Source organism: Anomaloglossus baeobatrachus, chromosome 12, assembly GCF_048569485.1.
Source record: "Anomaloglossus baeobatrachus isolate aAnoBae1 chromosome 12, aAnoBae1.hap1, whole genome shotgun sequence".
Lineage (NCBI taxonomy): Eukaryota > Metazoa > Chordata > Amphibia > Anura > Aromobatidae > Anomaloglossus > Anomaloglossus baeobatrachus.
The window spans coordinates 54,606,464-54,625,184 of NC_134364.1; the positions used below are offsets into that span (position 1 = coordinate 54,606,464).

The following is an 18,721-nucleotide window of genomic DNA, read 5'->3' on the forward strand; positions in this document are numbered from 1 at the left end:
CGGGTGCTCAGTACTCGTAACTAGTGATGAGCGGGCACTACCATGCTCGGGTGCAGTCGGACGCTTGGATGGGTGAAATGTGAGCACTTGAGTATAATAGAAATCAATGGGGAAATGTTCAAGAAAAATGCTTGTGTTCCCCATTGACTTTCATTATACTAGCACTCTAGATACTTGAATTCCTTGCTTTGGAGGACTCGGCACATTTGTGCATGACTTTGACATCTCATTTAATTTCAATAATAATGTAATACTTCATTTCTCCTGTGGTGGCGCTGCAGTAAAACATTTGCTGTAGGATTTCCCCAAAGATTACAGCCGATTGCTGGGAGTCCCAACAGCAGAGACACCTGCAGCTCATATAACCAAGTGATCTCCAACATATTCAAAAGCTACTTGTACGTCTGATGAAATAAGACGGAAAATTTATTAATGACTCTCCAACTCAGATTTTTTTTTTTTTTCTAACATCAACGCGATCATTTCTATCTAGCAGCAGAGAATTAATTAAACCCCCATCCTCTTCCCTCAAAGCAAATGCAATGATCCTATTCCCAAGCCAAAGAAAATGCTGGTTTTAAGATTTTAATCAGTTTTACACAGAAATGAGGAATGAGTGAGAGATTGATTTACTGCACAGAGTTGGAGTTTTCAGCTTTAAACTAAAACTGTTGTACCGCCTTGGGATTTTGGCTAAATGAAATTGACGTCTTGCATCGCTAAGTTCCGACAGAAATCCAAACAGCAAAAGCCTAAAGCGCTAAGAGCAAATATAATGTGTAAGAAAAAGTAATAGCTATATACAAATTACCATATCTAATCCATTATGCGGCAAGGTCTCATTGACGGGCACAAAACTTTGAGGGACTGCAGGGAGGCCTTGAAGTCTAAAAGAGCGGTGTCCAAAAGATGCCTCTGCCCCGAATGAAATGGTCATGCCAGGAGTTTGCAGTAAATGATCAAGTATCCAATGGATAAGTGATTTCTGATGTGGATCAGATTCAAAATCCACAAATCTCCTAAAAACTCCTTGTCAAAAACTCTGTGAACATACCCTTAAAGGGAACCTGTCACCAGAATTTTCGGTATTAAACTAAAAGAATCTCCTCCTGCAGCTCCTGGGCTGCATTCTAGAAAGGTTCATCTTGCTACTGGCCCACCTTTCACACCTAAATAACAACTTTATAAAATATTACCTTTTGCTATGGTAATGAGGTTTGCTGGTCCCGTGGGCGGGCTGTATTGCATCCGTTATTCCCCCTCCTGCCGCTGTTCGCCGTCCCCCAGTGTTCATTTACATAGATGAGGTCGCCGACCTCATGTTCTGCAGTGCTCCTGAAGTCTCGCGCATGCGCAGTGGCACTATCGCGGGACTGAGCACTGTTTTCAAATCGCGAGCGCCGGTGATGTTATTGCGCAGGCGCGAGATTATGGGCGGCGCTGTGAATGTCATCACCAGCATCATCCAAGTACCCGCCCATAATCTTGTGCCTGCACAATAACATCACTGGCGCTCGCGATTTGAAAACAGTGCTCAGTCCTGAGCTGCAGAAGGGGATTCTTTTAGTTTAATAGCGAAAATTCTGATGACCTGTTCCCTTTAAATTGGAACCAACTGGTGGGACAAATTGCCAAAATGGGAAATTTATGTCCTCCATTCCGCACACTCTCCGGACATGAGCGTGCACGTGTATATCCTGTCAGGAGAGTGTACGGCTGCTGGGTGATGCGATCCGATACTCGTGCGAGTTATATGGCTTGTATGAGTGCACCGTAAGGCCGGAGTCACACTTGCGTGTCTCGCTTTGAATCAACTGGCCGCCTCACATTCTCCTGACAGGATCGGGTCGGCTGAATGTATTTCTATGCAGCTGCACGCTCATGTCAGGCAAGTGTGCGGCTGCCGGGTGATGCAATGCGAGACTCGCGCAAGTGTGACTCCGGCCTTATTTTGATACACAGCCAAGATAAAGCCCGACAGCTAGGGGCTGAAGCCATGGGTTGTATCTGTGCTGGTATCAGAATACGGGGACCCTGCGCCAATTGTTTTATTTATTAATTTATTTTTATACAATGATATTCACTCACCCACAGACACTTGCACTGCTTTCCCCACCCACCAGCTGTCCTGGCACCAGTGATTGGTTGCAGTCAGCTGACACTCAGAGTGGGGGCACTTCTAACTGCAACCAATTACACATGCCGGTGGGCGGGGAAAGCAGTGAATATTCAATGAAGGTTAATTGTAAGCTTCGGAAGGGAAAGCGTGACCAGGAAGTAGCTTGCCACCATGGCGGAGGTTTGGTGAGTACGCCGCATGTGCTCCTACCCCTATCTCTTCTACCAACATTTTTCATCTCTGGATTCTTGTTCCCATAGACTTATATGGGTGTCAGATTCTGGACCGGATCTGTTTTGTTTTTTTTTTTAAATTTATCAGGGACCCGCCGGTCCCGGTTTTCTGCGAGTCCGCCCAGCTCTACTCAACACTCCTTCCTTTCTGTATGTATATTGCACTCTATTCTGCCCTCCGGTTCCTTAGGAGGAACATGAAGTGCTCGATGGCCATTAAGGCAGCATAGGTCCGAGTTGCCACTGTTTAGTCTGGGGTTAGGACTATTCCACTTCATGCAGTAACCTCTAGGGACTGCAGAGTTCAAATCTCTAGTCTGTATAGGACCCTACTGGGTCATTTGCAGTATTTTCAGTATTTTACCTATTTATGCCACGTGAGTTGACTACACAATCATAACAGAATTACTGTAATTGGCCAAGTTATGGGAGAGCACTGTGATTTGTCAAATTGTGGGGGAACCGTGTGGCTATTTAAGACTTCGCTACACCCAATATGTAACATCATTTTACTAATACAGTGGACGGAATACATGATAAAGCTCTGAACACAAATACATTAGACAGCATCTTACCCGTTTCCTTAGGTTACAGGTCAGCGTAAGGTTGCGGGAGAACGAGTTGGCAAAAGCCGTGTAAAAATCGAGAACTTTCAGCAGAGCTTCCCTCTTGATGATGTGTAAATCGCAGTAGGTTAGGGCTCGCACGTTGGCGCAGGCGTGAGCAAGAGTGGTCTCTTTCCAGAAGACATCGCCAAAGACATCCCCCTTTCCTGTAAAAGTGGGAAGACAAACCTTAACAAACTGTACCAATGCCGTAAATCTGTAATCATTACAATGCTAAAGAGCACCATGAATGGAGACAGAGAAAGTATGTGGAATAAAAGGAAAGTTTCATCATCCTATCACGTTTCTTTCTGGGTAAAGTGAAAGACTTATCAGCAGCTCCTCGTACCTATCTACAAGATGGGTGATAACTTCCTGATCACTGAGGTTCCAATCACTGGGACCCTCCTGATCCCAAGAATGGGGCACAGAAATAGTCTATCAGAATAGAGTAGCTGCATTGTGTCTATTCATTGTCTATGGCACTGTGGATTGGGGGTCTCCGCAGTCTTGTGGATTAGTAGTGGATATAGCTTATAATTGGTCATCTCGGATTGCATCATTACCCCATTATTGCAATAGGTGGGGGTCTCCACAGTCCTGTGAATAAGTAATTACTGAAACAGTTGAGTAAATCATTTTTAAGATATGTTCAGGAAACCCAAGATCTCATGCAGATGTATTGGGACTGTAGTGTTGAGCGGACCCGGACTGGAAAAATCCGGATCCGCGCGTTTTCAGCGGTAGATCCAGGTCCGACCCGGATTCGGCAATAATTTCTCTCTCTCTCTCTCTCTCTCTCTCTCTCTCTCTCTCTCTCTGATTCGACGGACCCGGATTATTAGCAATAATTGGTAGGACATGGGACTGGTCATGAAGAACTAATTATAATGTCCTTTTTAAACATGGTGGAAATGCAGCTGTTCGCCTTAATCTGCCATTTATTTTTTTTTTGGTCATGCGCCTGTCCGATCCAACTATCCTGTCCTCTGTTTATAAATGCAGTCTTTTTGCCTTTTTTTGTGGTCCTGACAAAAATATACACAGATGGCTACTCCCACTTGGCTAAAAACACTACATTTACATATAGTGAAACATAGACCTTATCTAAGGATTGGAGTGGAGCAGGAAAAAAAGAAAAACCACGCCGGATTCGGGAGAACAGCCGCATTTACATAAAGTAAAGAAAACCATATTTATGGCAAATGATAGCTACTCTATAAATAGCTAATTAAGCTTTTCTATATCTGTAGATGCCACAGCTGGAAATGAAATCTCAAGTACGGTATTTGTGGCCAATCTCAATGTTTGTCAATGAACATCAAAATTACGTAATGAGCTGCTTATTTTCTCGAAAGTCGCATATCAGAAGTGCAATTTATTATGTATATTTACAGACAAGCTGCTAAATTGGATCCTTCCTCAAACATGTAATTATGTCATTTATATTGGCTCTGGAAGTGTTTAGCAAATTGCAGCTCCGCTACTGCGGAAGAGATGGAGACGTAAGAACAATCCGGTGTTGTACTGTAGCTGCACCGACGGGCTCGTCTGGATCCCTAATTAACCTTATCTACATTTTAATGCCTCCTCTAATTCAGCAGGACAACCCCCAACCCCCCCCCCCCCCCGTTAAATCTCAATAGGAGCGCAGACCAGAGATTCTCCATTGATGCAATTTTATCAAAGGAGGTTTCAGCGATGTATGAGCCCATCGGAGGCTCGTTCAGCGGGAGGCAGATTGCTGCGAGAAGAGGCAGCGGGGGACACTGGTTAGTTAAGTGAAACATAAATCAGAAAGTCTTCCCGGCTACAGAAACGATGACGAGCTCTTTGTTTTAATGGTGTTACTCGCTTTCAGACTGTAGACTTAAAATCTGATTATGCTCAGCATATGCCATCCCAGCCACAACATTTGTCAACGTCTTGGCAAACGACACCTTTTAGATGGACAGATTTGGCACTTCATGCAGAGACGTAACTAAACTTATATTTAATTATTTTTTATAATTTTGTCCAGCATGGAAATTTTATAAGTTTTCATATAAGTGACATAACACCCCCTGCTTTTCCTTAGTCTGTTTGCCTGTCTAAAGCTGCTGTCACATGGCGTTTTTGCGGCATCAGGCTCTGTTCGGATTGCCCAATGGATTCTCTGGTGTCTGGGATCAACGCAGGTAGACTCTAGCATTGACCTGCTGTGTGCTGATTCCTAGGCAATCTAGTGAGCGTTAAGGCTCCTTTACACGGTACGACCGATTGTGCAATTTCACAATCGATCGTACCCGCCCCCGTCCTTTTTGCGTCACGGGCAAATCGCTGCCCGTGTCGCGCAAAGTCAGTAACCCCCGTCACACGTACTTACCTCTCGTGCGACCTCACTGTGGGCGGCGAACGTCCACTTCCTGGAGTGGGAGGGACGTTCGGCGTCACAGCGACGTCACACGGCTGCCGGCCAATGGAAGCGGAGGGGCGGAGATGAGCGGCACGTAAACATCCCGCTCACCTCCTTCCTTCACATAGCCGGCGGTGGCCGCGTGACGCAGGTGAGCTGCTGTTCATCGTTCCCGGGGTGTCACACGGAGCAACGTGTACTATGCCGGAGACTATGAACAACTAAATTAAACGATATTATGGAACCTAGCGAGCAGTACACGACTCACGATTTGTGAGCGATACTGCATCACTAGGAGGTGTCACACAGGCCGGAATCGCAAGCGATGCCGGATGTGAGTCACAAAAACCGTGACCCCGACGATCTATCGCACGATAGATTGTCTGGTGTAAAGCAGCCTTTAATCTCTATTGGTCTGCTTGCTCCTTTGATCAAATGTTATGGGGGGCCTATCACATCTGCTTTCCTTTTATTTATGCTGGTTGAACCCTTTCACCCATGCCAGCTATAGTTTGTCTATATTGGTTTCTGAGGTGTGGTGTGGTGTGACTAAATTGGTCAGGTAACCCCAGTGATACATTGTAGCAAATCTACAGAGGGCAAAGACTGTATGATAACAGAACGAGAGGGGTTCTCTCTAAAATGCGTTGAAATAAAAATCTCTGGAAATACAATCCTCATTTGCTCCATTGATCACATGTTATGGGGGGGGCTATCACATCTGCTCCACTCCTATTTATGCTGGTTGAACCCTTCCACCCATGCCAGCTATAGTTTATCTATATTGGTTTTTAAGGTGTGGTGTGGTGTGACCGGATCAGTCAAGTAATCCCAATGATACATTGTAGCAGATCTACAGATGGCTGAGACTGTGTGATAACAGAAGGAAAGGGGTTCTCTCTGAAATGTGATGAAATAAAGATCCCTGGAAATACAATCCTGATTTGCTCCATTGATTACATTTTGGGAGAAGCCTATCCTATTTCCCTCCTTCCTATTTATGCTGGTTGAACTCTTCCACCCATGCCAGCTATAGTTTGTCTATATTGGTTTGTGAGGTGTGGTGTGGTGTGACTGGATCGGTCAGGTAACCCTAGTGATACATTGTAGCAGATCTACAGATGGCTGAGACTGTGTGATAGCAGAGGGAGAGGGGTGTTTTCCGAAATGCATTGAAATAAAGATCCCTGGAAATACAATCCTGATTTGCTCCATTGATCACATGTTGGGGGAAGCCTATCATATCTGCCTCCCTCCTATTTATGCTGTTGAACCCTTCCACCCAGGCCAGCTATAGTTTGTCTATATTGGTCAGTGAGGTGAGGTGTGGTGGTGTGACTGAATCGGTCAGGTAACCCCAGTGATACATTGTAGCAAATCTACAGAGGGCTGAGACTGTGTGCTAACAGAAGGAGACAGACTATCTCCGAAATGCAGTGAAATAAAGATCACTGAAAATACAATCCTGACTTGTCTCTTCACCATAACAAAATGGCAATTACTAACAGTTCTATGACTTAACAACCCCAAACACTTCCAAGACAACCACTGCCTTGCTAAACAAACTGAGGGCAAAGGTGCTGGACCGGCCAAGCGTCTCCAGACCTAGACCCTATGGAGCATCTGTGGGACATCATCAAATGGAAGATGGAGGAGCACAAGATCTTTAATACCCACCAGCTCCGTGATGTCATCATGGAGGATGAAAGAGGATCAGCTCTAGTGACCTCCATGCTCAAGATAGTTAAGGGAGTGCTTGAAAATAATGGTGGCCACACAAAATATTGACACTTTGGCACAATTTAGCCATTTTCACTTATGGGGTGCACTCACGTTTGTTGCCAGAGTTTTTGACATTAATGGCTGTGTATTGAGTTATTTAGAGGGCACCACATTTACACTATTATACAAGCTGCACACTGACACTGTACATTGTATCACAGGGTCAGATCTTCAGTGCTGTCCCATGAATATATATAATACAAAAATATACAAAAATATCTAGATTTGATTGTGATATGAAATTTTTTTTTGCAAATAATAAAAAAAAACCAAAATAAACATAACATAAAAAAGCAATGTAAACAATAAGTAATGTCATCTCTTTAAGAACCCGATCATGATGCACGGCAGCATTTAGATTGGCCCCCCATAGCCTGTGTCATTAGTAACAAATTGCCACATATGGCTGAGCCGATCACTCATGTCTTCAAGCCCACACCGACCGGCGTCCCAATATATCAAGTGTTGACATAATTACGTTTATTAGATAAATGTGCGCTGCTCACTCAAATATCAAGCACTTCATCTTATGGTCGGCAGTCCTATTAATTTAAGGGGCAAACAACCAAATATTAAAAAAGAACAAATAAAAAACCCCACAAGTTTATATTAAAGTGAGAACTACGATATGTTGTTGTGCAGCGAGGCTTGAAGGAACATCGCCACATCAGTCATCCAGACAGTCGTTTTCTCTGCTGCACACTTTGCTTCAATGACTCCCAAAATCTTTTCTGAATAACGATCTGCACTGTTTGCTCCTTACTAACCAGAATTACCACTTATCACCAAATCTTCCAAATTTTCCATTGTTTTATCGGTTAAAGTGGCAAAGAATGACTGCTCAAACAAAGCACAAGCAATCGCTGCAGCCTTGGCAGGGCCAGACATTTAAGTGCACCTTCCCACTTACTATTTTGTCTGTCTCCACATGCCCCCCTTCTATTTTGATTGACAGCTCTGGTGTTAAAGAGCTAGAGAAGGGTGGAGATAGAGGGAATACAAGTAGGTGGGAAGGTGCATTGTACGGTTTGGCCACACCAAGGGTGCACCGAGCACCTGTGCTTGGTGTCACGGACCTTCGCCTGTTGCGGAATTTGGTAACATGTTCTGGGTCAGACTCTCACTTTGTTTTGTGGGACATTGCTGATGTTAATTAAATGAATTTTGGGATTAGAGGGTTAATCTCAGCAGCTCCTGACTCCTGGTCAGGTGTTTCTGGTTGGGACCACGCCCAGCTTCTATAAATACCCTCTACGTCCACCAGAGGGTGCCGGTTATTTTCTATCATTAGGAAGCTTGGCCAGGAGGTGTAGGGTTAGGTTTACTAAAGGGTGCTTTACACGAAATGACGGATCGTGCGATGCATCGTTGGGGTCACTGTTTTCGTGACGTACATCCGGCATCATACACGACGTCGTCTTGTGTTAAACCTCTGAGCGATGCAGTATCGCTCACAAATCGTGAGTCGTGTACTCGTCGCTCAGTTTCATAATATCGTTTATTTTTACTTGTGCCAGTTGTTCATCATTTCTGTAGCAGCACACGTCGCTCCGTGTGACATCACGGGAGTGATGAACTCTGCTTACCTGCGTCCTGCGGCTCCCGCCGGCTATGCGGGAGGGAGGAGGTGGGCGGGATGTTATGTCCCGCTCATCTCCGCCCCTCCACTTCTATTGGCCGGCGGCTGTGTGACGTCGCTGTGACGCCGAACGTTCCTCCCCATTCAGGAAGTGGACGTTCGCCGCCCACAGCGAGGTCGCTCAGCAGGTAAGTACGTGTAACGGGGGTTTCACGACTTTGTGAGACACGGGCAGCGATTTGCCCGTGACGCACAAACGACGGGGGCGGGTACGATCGATTGTGAAATCGCACAATCGGTCGTCCCGTGTAAAGCAGGCTTTACTCTCCCAGTTGTTCCGTTGGCTGCAGCATTGGAGTTTGCTGAAGCTTTCTCAGGTGTGTTTGTTCTTGTTTGAAAGTTCTCCAGTAGTCTGTTTATTCCCCCCTTTTGTGTTGTCTACCCTCGTGCACCTTTTGTGGCTCTTTTGTGTGTGGTTGCCGTGGTACAAGTAGGTTTTGTTGTTGATGTTGCCCCTGTCTGTCCATATTTGCTGGGGGGGGGGTTAACTCTTGTTCTTGCTTTTTTACCCCGGGTGGTAGGTTGTGGAGGGGGTCATAACATCAGGGATGAGGACAGGAGATATGGCCTAAGGTGGTGACCAGGACCTTCCTACCATCAAGGGTACCTCCATGGTTAGGGTGAGCACAGGGGCCTCAGCTTTAGGGCCACTATAGGTTCCCCTGGGTTCACCTAAGTCACTCCGTGACACTTGGTTTGAACAGTCATTGTGTGCTGACAGAATCCCTTTATGTCCCTGCTGTTTGAAAGTTTGTTGGAAACTTCTAAATGCTACAGGTGTCCATATATTTTGGGTAAAACTCTCAGTTTTTCCTTTACCTCATACCAGCATGATCTGTTTGAAAATGAGTTTTCGGTCGGGCCAAAAACTCAACGGACGGATTATTACGAACAAGAATCAATATGAGATCCAACATGCCAATCCTTCTCCAAATGTGCCATCAGAGAAGAGTTGGGTAGCCCCATACATATGAAATACCGTCCCGACACGTCAGAAATTGGCACGTTATACGGTACTTCAGTGCGGCTTCAGTCACCACTCAGTACATAGAGGCAGCTGTAACCACGCCGATCGGCACTTACTGACAGCCGGCTCTATACTGATCCACTGCAGAGCCGGCTGTCAGTCAGGGCAGGTGTGTGGTTAAAGCCACCTTGTATAGATGGGCTTCAATATTGTTTCCTATTCTCTAGGAGTAAATAGAATCCATGTAGATTTGGAGGTGCAAGAAAATTAATACTTGTGGAAACCATAACCTGATTCATGAAAACTGGTATTTTGAACATCAGTTTTGATACAGAATACACTGAAATAAGATGCTCAAAATTCATCAAGAGGTGTGCGCCTCTAATTTAATTTGGCACATTTTTCAGTTGCTGTGAAATTGACATTGCGAAAAATTTACTCCAGTCACAGAGAACTGGATAATAGAGATGAGTGGACCCGTGGGAGTTCAGATTTGGCCGGACTTTAGTTAAAAATTTGTTTTGGGACCCAGACACTTGACCTGAACTTGTTCCTGGACCCCATATAAATCAATGGGGACCCGAACTAACGGCTCGACTCGAGTAACGCGTATAATGGAAGTCAATGATTGGGTAGTTAGCTCAACCATAAACAGAGCATTTCTGAGGGCTGTGTTTTGTTGGGGTTTTTTGGGCACACTACATCTGAAAATGTTGCTTTTACCCACAGTTAGAGCCATTCAGAGACTGAAAGTGGTTCTCACTGGCACCGAGTGTACCCGAGCCCCCAATGCTCGATCAAGTGGTTAACATGTGATCAGCACCTAATCTCAGACTTTGGACACCAATTATTCGGTACGAGCCTCGAAAGTTTGGGTTCGCTTATCTCTTCTGGAGAAGATTTTCTCCACTTTTGGGGTAAATTACGATAAGTTTGTCATCAGCAATTGGCTATGCCCTCTCCCAAGCAAAGCTCTGCCCACTTTTACAAACGTTGAAAAAAAACCCTTGTGATAAAACGTTAAGTAGTTCATAGATCACTTTACCTAGTATGGCCACCACTTCTTCATCTTGGATGACTTCCAGTGATCCCGACACCACAAAACACAGAGCGTCCACGCTTTCACCGGCATGGTAGATGAGGTCCCCTGGAGCGCAATGAATGGTTTGAAACTCCACTGCCAAAGCCCGTAAGCAGCCATCACTGGCAAGACGAAAGGCCGGGTGCTCGTTAAAAACTTTTCTATTTAGATGCACACAAATGTCCGCCCTCATGTCCTTGGGACATATTGCAAGAACCTGCAAAAAGGAACAAAAACAAATGCTAATAACATTTACTAATTACCTTGAAATTAATGTGTATGGAAAAGCTCGACTTAAGGTCAACATGATTGTTGTAAAAGTGTGGATTACACTTTTACAACAATCATTTTGCATAGAGAGCTCAATATAAAGTACAGTATAAACTTTAGTAGTGGCTATCACCCCATGACATGGCCATGCTGAATATTTGGAACCTTTTGTATCAGAAAAACAGATCTTAAAACTGTTAAGAAATTATTAGTGTGGAAGGTGTGACTTATTTACAAAATAAACCTATTTAATCAATCTACGGTAATCTTTTTTCAATTTTAGTTTTAGCTCCCATTTTTCATGAGCTGAACCCTAAGGCTATGTGCCCACGGGAGCCTGTTTGTGCGGATTTTGCCGCGGAAAACCTGCGGCATTTTCTGGATTTTCCAGATAAATCCGCAGGTTTTAGCATGTACAGGCACTCCCCATGTTATCCTATGGGACATGGGGAGTGCTGTGTCCACGCTGCGGAAAGTGCGGCTGCCGACCGTGCTGCGGATGTAGGCATCCGCATGTATAATTGCATGTCAATTATTCATGCGGAATTACTTGCGGATGTCCCGGCCCTCCGCTATGGAGATGAGAGGCCGAGATGTCCGCAGGTAAGCCGCATAAATCTCCGCATGTTTCCCGCAGCTATTCCGCTGTAATCTAGCAGCTAAAAATAGCTGCGGACGCCGGCGGGCAGCCGCGGGAAACATGCGCTCGTACCAGCGGATACATCCGCAGGTACGAGCGCTCGTGGGCACAGAGTCTAAGGCCATGTGCCCTCGGGAGATTAAACCTGCAGATTTAGGCCTAAGCCACACGGCGAGAAAAACAGTGCGAGTGGAGTGCGATAAAACATCGCATTCCCCTCGGACCAATTCTAGCCTGTGTGACAGCACACATGAGCGATTATTTTCTCAGCCCTAATCGGACCGAGAAAACAATCGCAGCATGCTACAATTGTAATGAGACTCTTTCTCTCGCACCCATTCAAGTGAATGGGGCGAGAGAAAAATCGCACTGCACTCGCGGTACACCGGTGTACCGCTAGTGCAGTGCGAGAATGGCAATAGCCGACTACGCAGGAGAGAGGGAGAGAAATCCCTCCCTCCCCTCCTGAGTGCCGGCCCGCCCCCCGCAGCTGAGGTCTGCTCGCACGAACGGACCTCAGTTGCAACGACACACGCATGACACTCGGCTCTGCTGTACTGCCAGCACGAGCCGAGTGTCATGCAAGTGGATCGCAGTAGTGCCCGTGTGGCCCCAGCCTTATCTGCGGAAAATCCGCAAATTTTCTGGATTTTTCAGATAAATCCGCAGGTTTCAGCATGTACAGACACTCCCCATGTTATCCTATAGGACATGGGGAATGCTGTGTCCATGCTGTGGATATGTGCGGCTGCGGAATATGCTGCAGATGTCTCGTAGCCACACGTAATTGCATGTTAATTCTTTCTGCGGAAATACCTGCGGAAATCCTGGCTCTCCACTATGGAGATAGAGGCCAGGACTTCCGCAGGTACGGCCGCAGGTTTTCCGCAGCTATATCGCTGTACTACCGCAGCTGCGGGAAACCTGCGGCCGTACCTGTGGATATATCCGCAGGTACAAACTCCCATGGGCACATAGCCTTAGGCGGGCTTTGCACACTACGACATCGCAGGCCGATGCTGCGATGCCGAGTGCGATAGTGCCCGCCCCCGTCGCAGCAGCGATATGTGGTGATAGCTGGCGTAGCGAAAATTATCGCTACGCCAGCTTCACACACACACTCACCTGCCGTGCGACGTCCCTGTGGCCGGCGACCCGCCTCCTTGTTAAGGGGGCGGGTCGTGCGGCGTCACTGCGACGTCACACGGCAGGCGGCCAATCGGAGCGGAGGGGCGGAGATGAGCAGGATGTAAACATCCTGCCCATCTCCTTCCTTCCGCATATCCTACAGAAGCCGCAGTGACGCCGGTAGGAGATGTTCCTCGCTCCTGCGGCTTCACACACAGCGATGTGTGCTGCCGCAGGAGCGAGGAACAACATCGGACTGTCGCGTCAGCGTAATTATGAATTACGCCGACGCTGCACCGATGATACGATTACGACGATTTTGCGCTCGTTAATCGTATCATCGAGACTTTACACACTGCGATGTCGCATGCGATGCCGGAAGTGCGTCATTTTCAATTTGACCCAACCGACATCGCACCTGCGATGTCGCAGTGTGCAAAGCCCGCCTTAGTTCTAAGACTTTTTCCATCTAAGCAAAAGGCCTTTTTCTCTCAAATATTCACAAATTTGTCAAATCTGTGTTAGTGAGCAGTGCACACTTCTTTACAGAGATAATCCATCCACCTCACAGGTGTGGTATTCAAAGATGCAGATTAGACAGCATGATTATTGCACAGGTGTGCCTTAGGCTGGCCACAATAAAAGGCCACTCTCAAATGTGCAGTTTTACAGTATTGGGGAGGTCAGGGAGGGTCAGAAAACCAGTTAGCATCTGCTCTGTACAGTGAAAACCAAGAGAGAACATTTCTCCAACGTGCCAGATACCATTGAATGTGAGCATTTGCCCACTCAAGTCAGTTACGATGACGCTCTGCAGTCAGGTGGAGACCTCCGATGAGGACGACGAGCAGCAGATGAGCTTCCCTGAGACTGTTTCTGACAGTTTGTGAAGAAATTCTTCGGTTTTCCACTGATTGTTGCAGCCGCTGTCCGGGTGGCCGGTCTCAGACAATCTTGGAGGTGAAGATGCTGGATGTGGAGGTCCTGGGCTGCTGTGGTGGTTGCATGTGGTCTGCGGTTGTGAAGCCAGATGGATGTTCTGCCAAATTCTCTGAAACCCCTTTGGAGACGGCTTATGGTAGAGAAATGAGCATTAATTTCTGGGCATCCCAGCTCTCCACCCCTCAGCCAGGTTTCCTATGTGTCTGACCTCCACTGGCCATAATTAGAACATTTTTATATTCTAGTAATGCTGATTCCTATAATGCTGATTCCCCACTGCCCTCGCCATGTAATCAGCCGCAGAGTGAATAAACTCATTAAATGACATACAATGACCTTCTCTTTTAATGAGCAGCCTTACCTTACACCTCAAATACAACATGACATGGCATGTTCATGGATAGGAAATTTACATTTTAACATAGCACCATGGGTAACCCAGTAGTATCTCCACTGTAACAAGTAGTAACAGTAGTATCTACACGGTAACCAGGTTGTTGTCCTATAAACTAGAGACTGTGCCATCATGGCGCTAGGATGCTGATTAAAACGATACCTTTAGCTGAGAAATCCGAGGCTCGATTGCAGAATAATCCTTGTTCAGAAATGACTTAATTTGTGTAGTGTCTTGAGCATCAGGGCAGGATTTTTTGGGCTGGGTCCCCTGTGACGATTTCTCCTCCTGCCTTGCCTCCTTTTCTTCATGTACATTTTGCGCCACCGCCATTACCACTGTTAGTGGCGCATGCACAGTGCTAGTGTGACGTTGTCTTAAATAAAATGCCACCGAAATCAGCTCATGCGCGTACTGCGATCTTGAGCACCATTTTCCTGAGAACACTGAGAAGATGACGAAGAGCGGTGCGGCACACGTTCTGCTGAAAAAAAAAATTACCGTAAATCTGCGCATGCGTCATTGCTACTCATATTAGTCTTCACAATGTCTTCAATAAAATGTCATCAGAGGTCCCGGTATGTGCATGTGCTGATTCCGGCTCCATATTATTGAAGACAACGTCACAAAAGCAATGCGCACATGCCACCAACAGAGGTAATGGTCACGGTGGCGCAAAAATTAAATGAAGAAAAGGAGGCAAGGCAGGAAGAGGAATCCTCCCAGAAAATCTGACCCACAAGCCTGTACACGAATTGCATCATTTTTGAAGATTTGAACAAGGATTACTCTGCAATCAAGCCTCGGATTTCTCAACTAGAGATATGATTTTAATCAGCATCCAAGCTCCATTAGACCACTGCCTCTGGTTTATAGGGCAAATACCTGGTGGCTGGTTCCCTTTAAATTAGAGTTATATTCTAGTGGGAAGCATGCAAGCTCTCACTTTCAATCATATAAAACCTGTGTTGCCTCTTAAGGAGACCTGTTCATCATAAAGATTTTATTCCTTAAGTCTTAAAAGTTAAGGCAAAAGGTCCCAAATGATGAGTTACCGATCATACTTTTTGACTATTGACCTCTCATTTTCTCATTAATTGTGCGGATATGCTGCCCGCATTCTCCACCAAATAAAATGGGGAAGATAATTGCCGAACGTCTTTAGTGTCACAGTGAAAACAGATTGAAAGCTTATTTAGAAGTGAATTTACTGTAAAGGCCCCGTCACATGCATCAATATATCGTGAGATCGCACCCACCCCGTCGTTTGTGCGGCCCGGGCAATTCGCTGCCCGTGGCGCACAAAGTCGTTAACCCCCTGTCACACGTACTTACCTCCCGAACGACCTCGCTGTGGGCGGCAAATATCCTCTTCCTGAAGGGGCAGGGACGTTCGGCGTCACAGCGACGTCACACAGCGGCCGCCCAATAGAAGCGGAGGGGCGGAGATGAGCGGGACGTAACATCCTGCCCACCTCCTTCCTTCCGCATTGCCAGCGGGATGCAGGTAAGCTGTGTTCGTCACACCCGGGGTGTCACACGGAGCGATGTGTGCTGCCTCAGGAACGACGAACAACCGGCGCGCAGAAGGAGGAACGACATTATGAAAATGAACGACGTGTCAACGAGCAACGATAAGATGAATATTTTTGCCCGTTCACAGTCGTTCATAGCTGTCACACGCTACGATATCTCTAATGATGCCGGATGTGCGTCACGGGATCCGTGACCCCGACGACATATCGCCCGATATATTGTAGCGTGTGACGCCGCCTTTAAACAGGATGTAAAACATCATTAAAAGAATGGTGAGCTATACAGAAGGACAACAAGGCAGAAATCAGCACTCGTTTCCTCTTGAGTCAAATTTCTGGTTATCTCTCATTGGGGAGCTTCCATACAAATTACTGGCCAACACACAAAAAATGTATACAAATAAGTAAATAACATGTCAACAAGTCACAAGGATTTTATTGTCTAGAAAACAATCAGTGTCTAACACTGACCTTAGTAGCTGCCTCCTTACAGAAGAGAACAAAAGAGCACAATATCAGGGGTTTTTGTTTGTAATAGTTGTGTGACCGCAGCATATCTCTTCCTCAGGGGAACCACAATAACTACAATTATTGCGGTTCCCCTGAGGAAGAGATCCGATCAACCTAGAAATGTGATGGGAATTATCTGCAAACTATTTATATTCCTCTGAATCCTGGATATTTTGGGATTTTGTGATCTAAGGCTATTTAAGTGCTGTATTTTTAGTTGAGTGCAAAAAACCCCCAAATATCGCATGCTATTTGTCTTACACCATATGCATAATATGTTTTCGTAAGTCAGAGAGAATTTCATGTATACATACAAACCACTGAAAGGATAGAATATTGGTTTATCAGCAAAGCAATATGCACATATATTTTTTATCAGAACAAATATCAATAATCCATTCTTCAAAACTCATTCTAAACCCTCTGACAATATAAATATTTATATTCATTTCTAATTCCTGCATATATATTTACAATCCGTTGACTCTGGAATGGGAGGGGAAAAGCTCTTGGGGACCTGCTTTGAACTAGTGTTTTAGGCTATGTGCACATGGTGCGGTTTTTTATGTTTTTTTTTATTGTTTTGTTTTTTTTATACAAATCTGCATAAAAATCTGCATACCTATCCTGAAGCCAGAAAAGTCTGCGAATTCTGAAGAGCTGTGCCCACTTTGCTTTTTATTTCCTTGCAGATTTGGTGCAGAAATAATGTGCACCATGTCAACTGTTGGGACTTTTTTTCCCTACGTTTTTTAGCCCTTCCGTCAATAGACTTCATTAAAAAAAAAAACCCACACGGCACAAAAAACGTACGAAAAAGCATGCATTTTTGGGTGTGTTTTTCTGCTCGAAGGTGCAGAGTTCATGCACCAAATCTGCATCATGTGCACATACCCTTAAAGCTCCACTCCAGCATTTGTTTGTTTTTGTAGTGAAGCTTTAAACCGAAGTCCATACCCTCACTCTTCCAGCAGCTTCATCCTTTTTCGGCACAGCTCTGGTCCCGCGGCGCCGTCTTGTGCCCATAACTTCTACCTGGCTGAAAGGGAGATGTTACATCACAAGTTCTCAATGCAAGTCTATGACAGCCAGAACGAGGCTCTCATAGACTTGTATTGAGTTGTGACTTCCAGTGTGTTCCAAGGAGCAATGGAGTTGCCGGTAGGTCAAAAATTGCCGGAGGCCAACCGGAGCGACACTAGAAATTGATAAAGACGACGGCAGGTGAGTATAAGACGGGGATGGGGATTCACATTTAAATCGCCATTCCAGCAGTGAAATGTAAAAAATAAAACCTGGAATGGTGCTTTGAGATACACAGACCCCTACCGGCTTTCGAAGTATGTTGTATCTGAAATGCTACACCATTACAAGGTAAGAGATACATGGCCGCAAAAACACAGCCAGTGTCTGATCCATGCTGCCCGTAATTTGGGAGCCTCAATCTCCTGCTAGGTTCCCTTTAAGACAATCTCTGTTAACACTGTGTTTGTATGAGAAGTCCTTATACAGTAGATGTTTATCCTGATACTTAGAAAGTCCAAATGCCATATGTGAACAGTGTCATGAAAGGCACATGATACATGGTGGACTTTTTACGGATCACAGCTCTGGTCCTATTTTACTGCAGTATTTTAGCACACTATTGCTCTAAACCTTTGTGCCTAGTGAAACCACAGACCAAGCAGTCAATCCTGAATACGACGTTGTGCAATATGAAGCCGAGCAACTCCTGCCATTGACAAGATCTATGGGTTTTGCTACCAGGGGAGAGCAATGAACATGGAGGAAGCCCAGAAAGAGCAGAGACGTACCGTAATTCAGCATTTTCTTGAGCTAGTGCTCTTTATATCCAGCTCGGGAATGAGCCGCATCAGACCTTTCGGATGCTGTCGCTATTTTTTGCAGCCTCTTCTTTTATGGAATTATTTTTTTCTACTCTTGGTTTTAATTTGCAAAAATTAATTATTCAAGAATCATTAAAAATGCAATTTATTAGCACAATTCATCATAGCAGAAGCCAAAAAAGACAACTTTTGGAGGCTGGCGCTTGATATGGCCTAAATCTACATGTTAATTAATTGACTGGTCTGTTGTTTGTCTTCTATATTAACTAGCTGTAGTACCCGACGTTGCCTAGGATAGTAACTGTCTCTCTCCCAGTCTCTGTTTGAATCCCTCTGTCTGTCTTTCTCTCTCTCTATGTCTTTGTCTGTCTGTCTATCTCTGTCTGTCTTTCTGTCTCTGTCTCTTTCCCTGTCTGTCTTTTTCTGTTTCACATAGTTGAATGGGTGATCCTATTCTTATCTACTAAAGCTACGTTTCCCAGTAGCAGCCGACTTCTCTTCAGGGCTTCAGGCCCCTGTCGCTGCTCGCCTGTGTGCTTCCTGAGAAAAATAGTATTATTTATATGACCATTGATAGTTTTGAAAATCGTTACTATGACCCAGTATTTAATCAATACTCATTCCTATTTACAAA

At 45.4% G+C, this 18,721-nt stretch overlaps 1 protein-coding gene across 4 annotated transcripts in view; it reads right to left on the reverse strand.

Moving 5' to 3' along the window:
* The window catches only part of KCNH5 (potassium voltage-gated channel subfamily H member 5), a 332,203-nt gene that overhangs the window by 15,878 nt on the left and 297,604 nt on the right, over window positions 1-18,721 (reverse strand). For all 4 annotated transcript variants that reach the window (XM_075330810.1, XM_075330809.1, XM_075330808.1 and 1 more), the window contains 2 exons: window positions 10,786-11,038; window positions 2,928-3,124 (listed from right to left, as the gene is read on the reverse strand). In XM_075330810.1, the coding sequence (XP_075186925.1) occupies window positions 2,928-3,124; window positions 10,786-11,038 (450 nt within the window). The remainder of the gene's footprint in view (window positions 1-2,927; window positions 3,125-10,785; window positions 11,039-18,721) is intronic.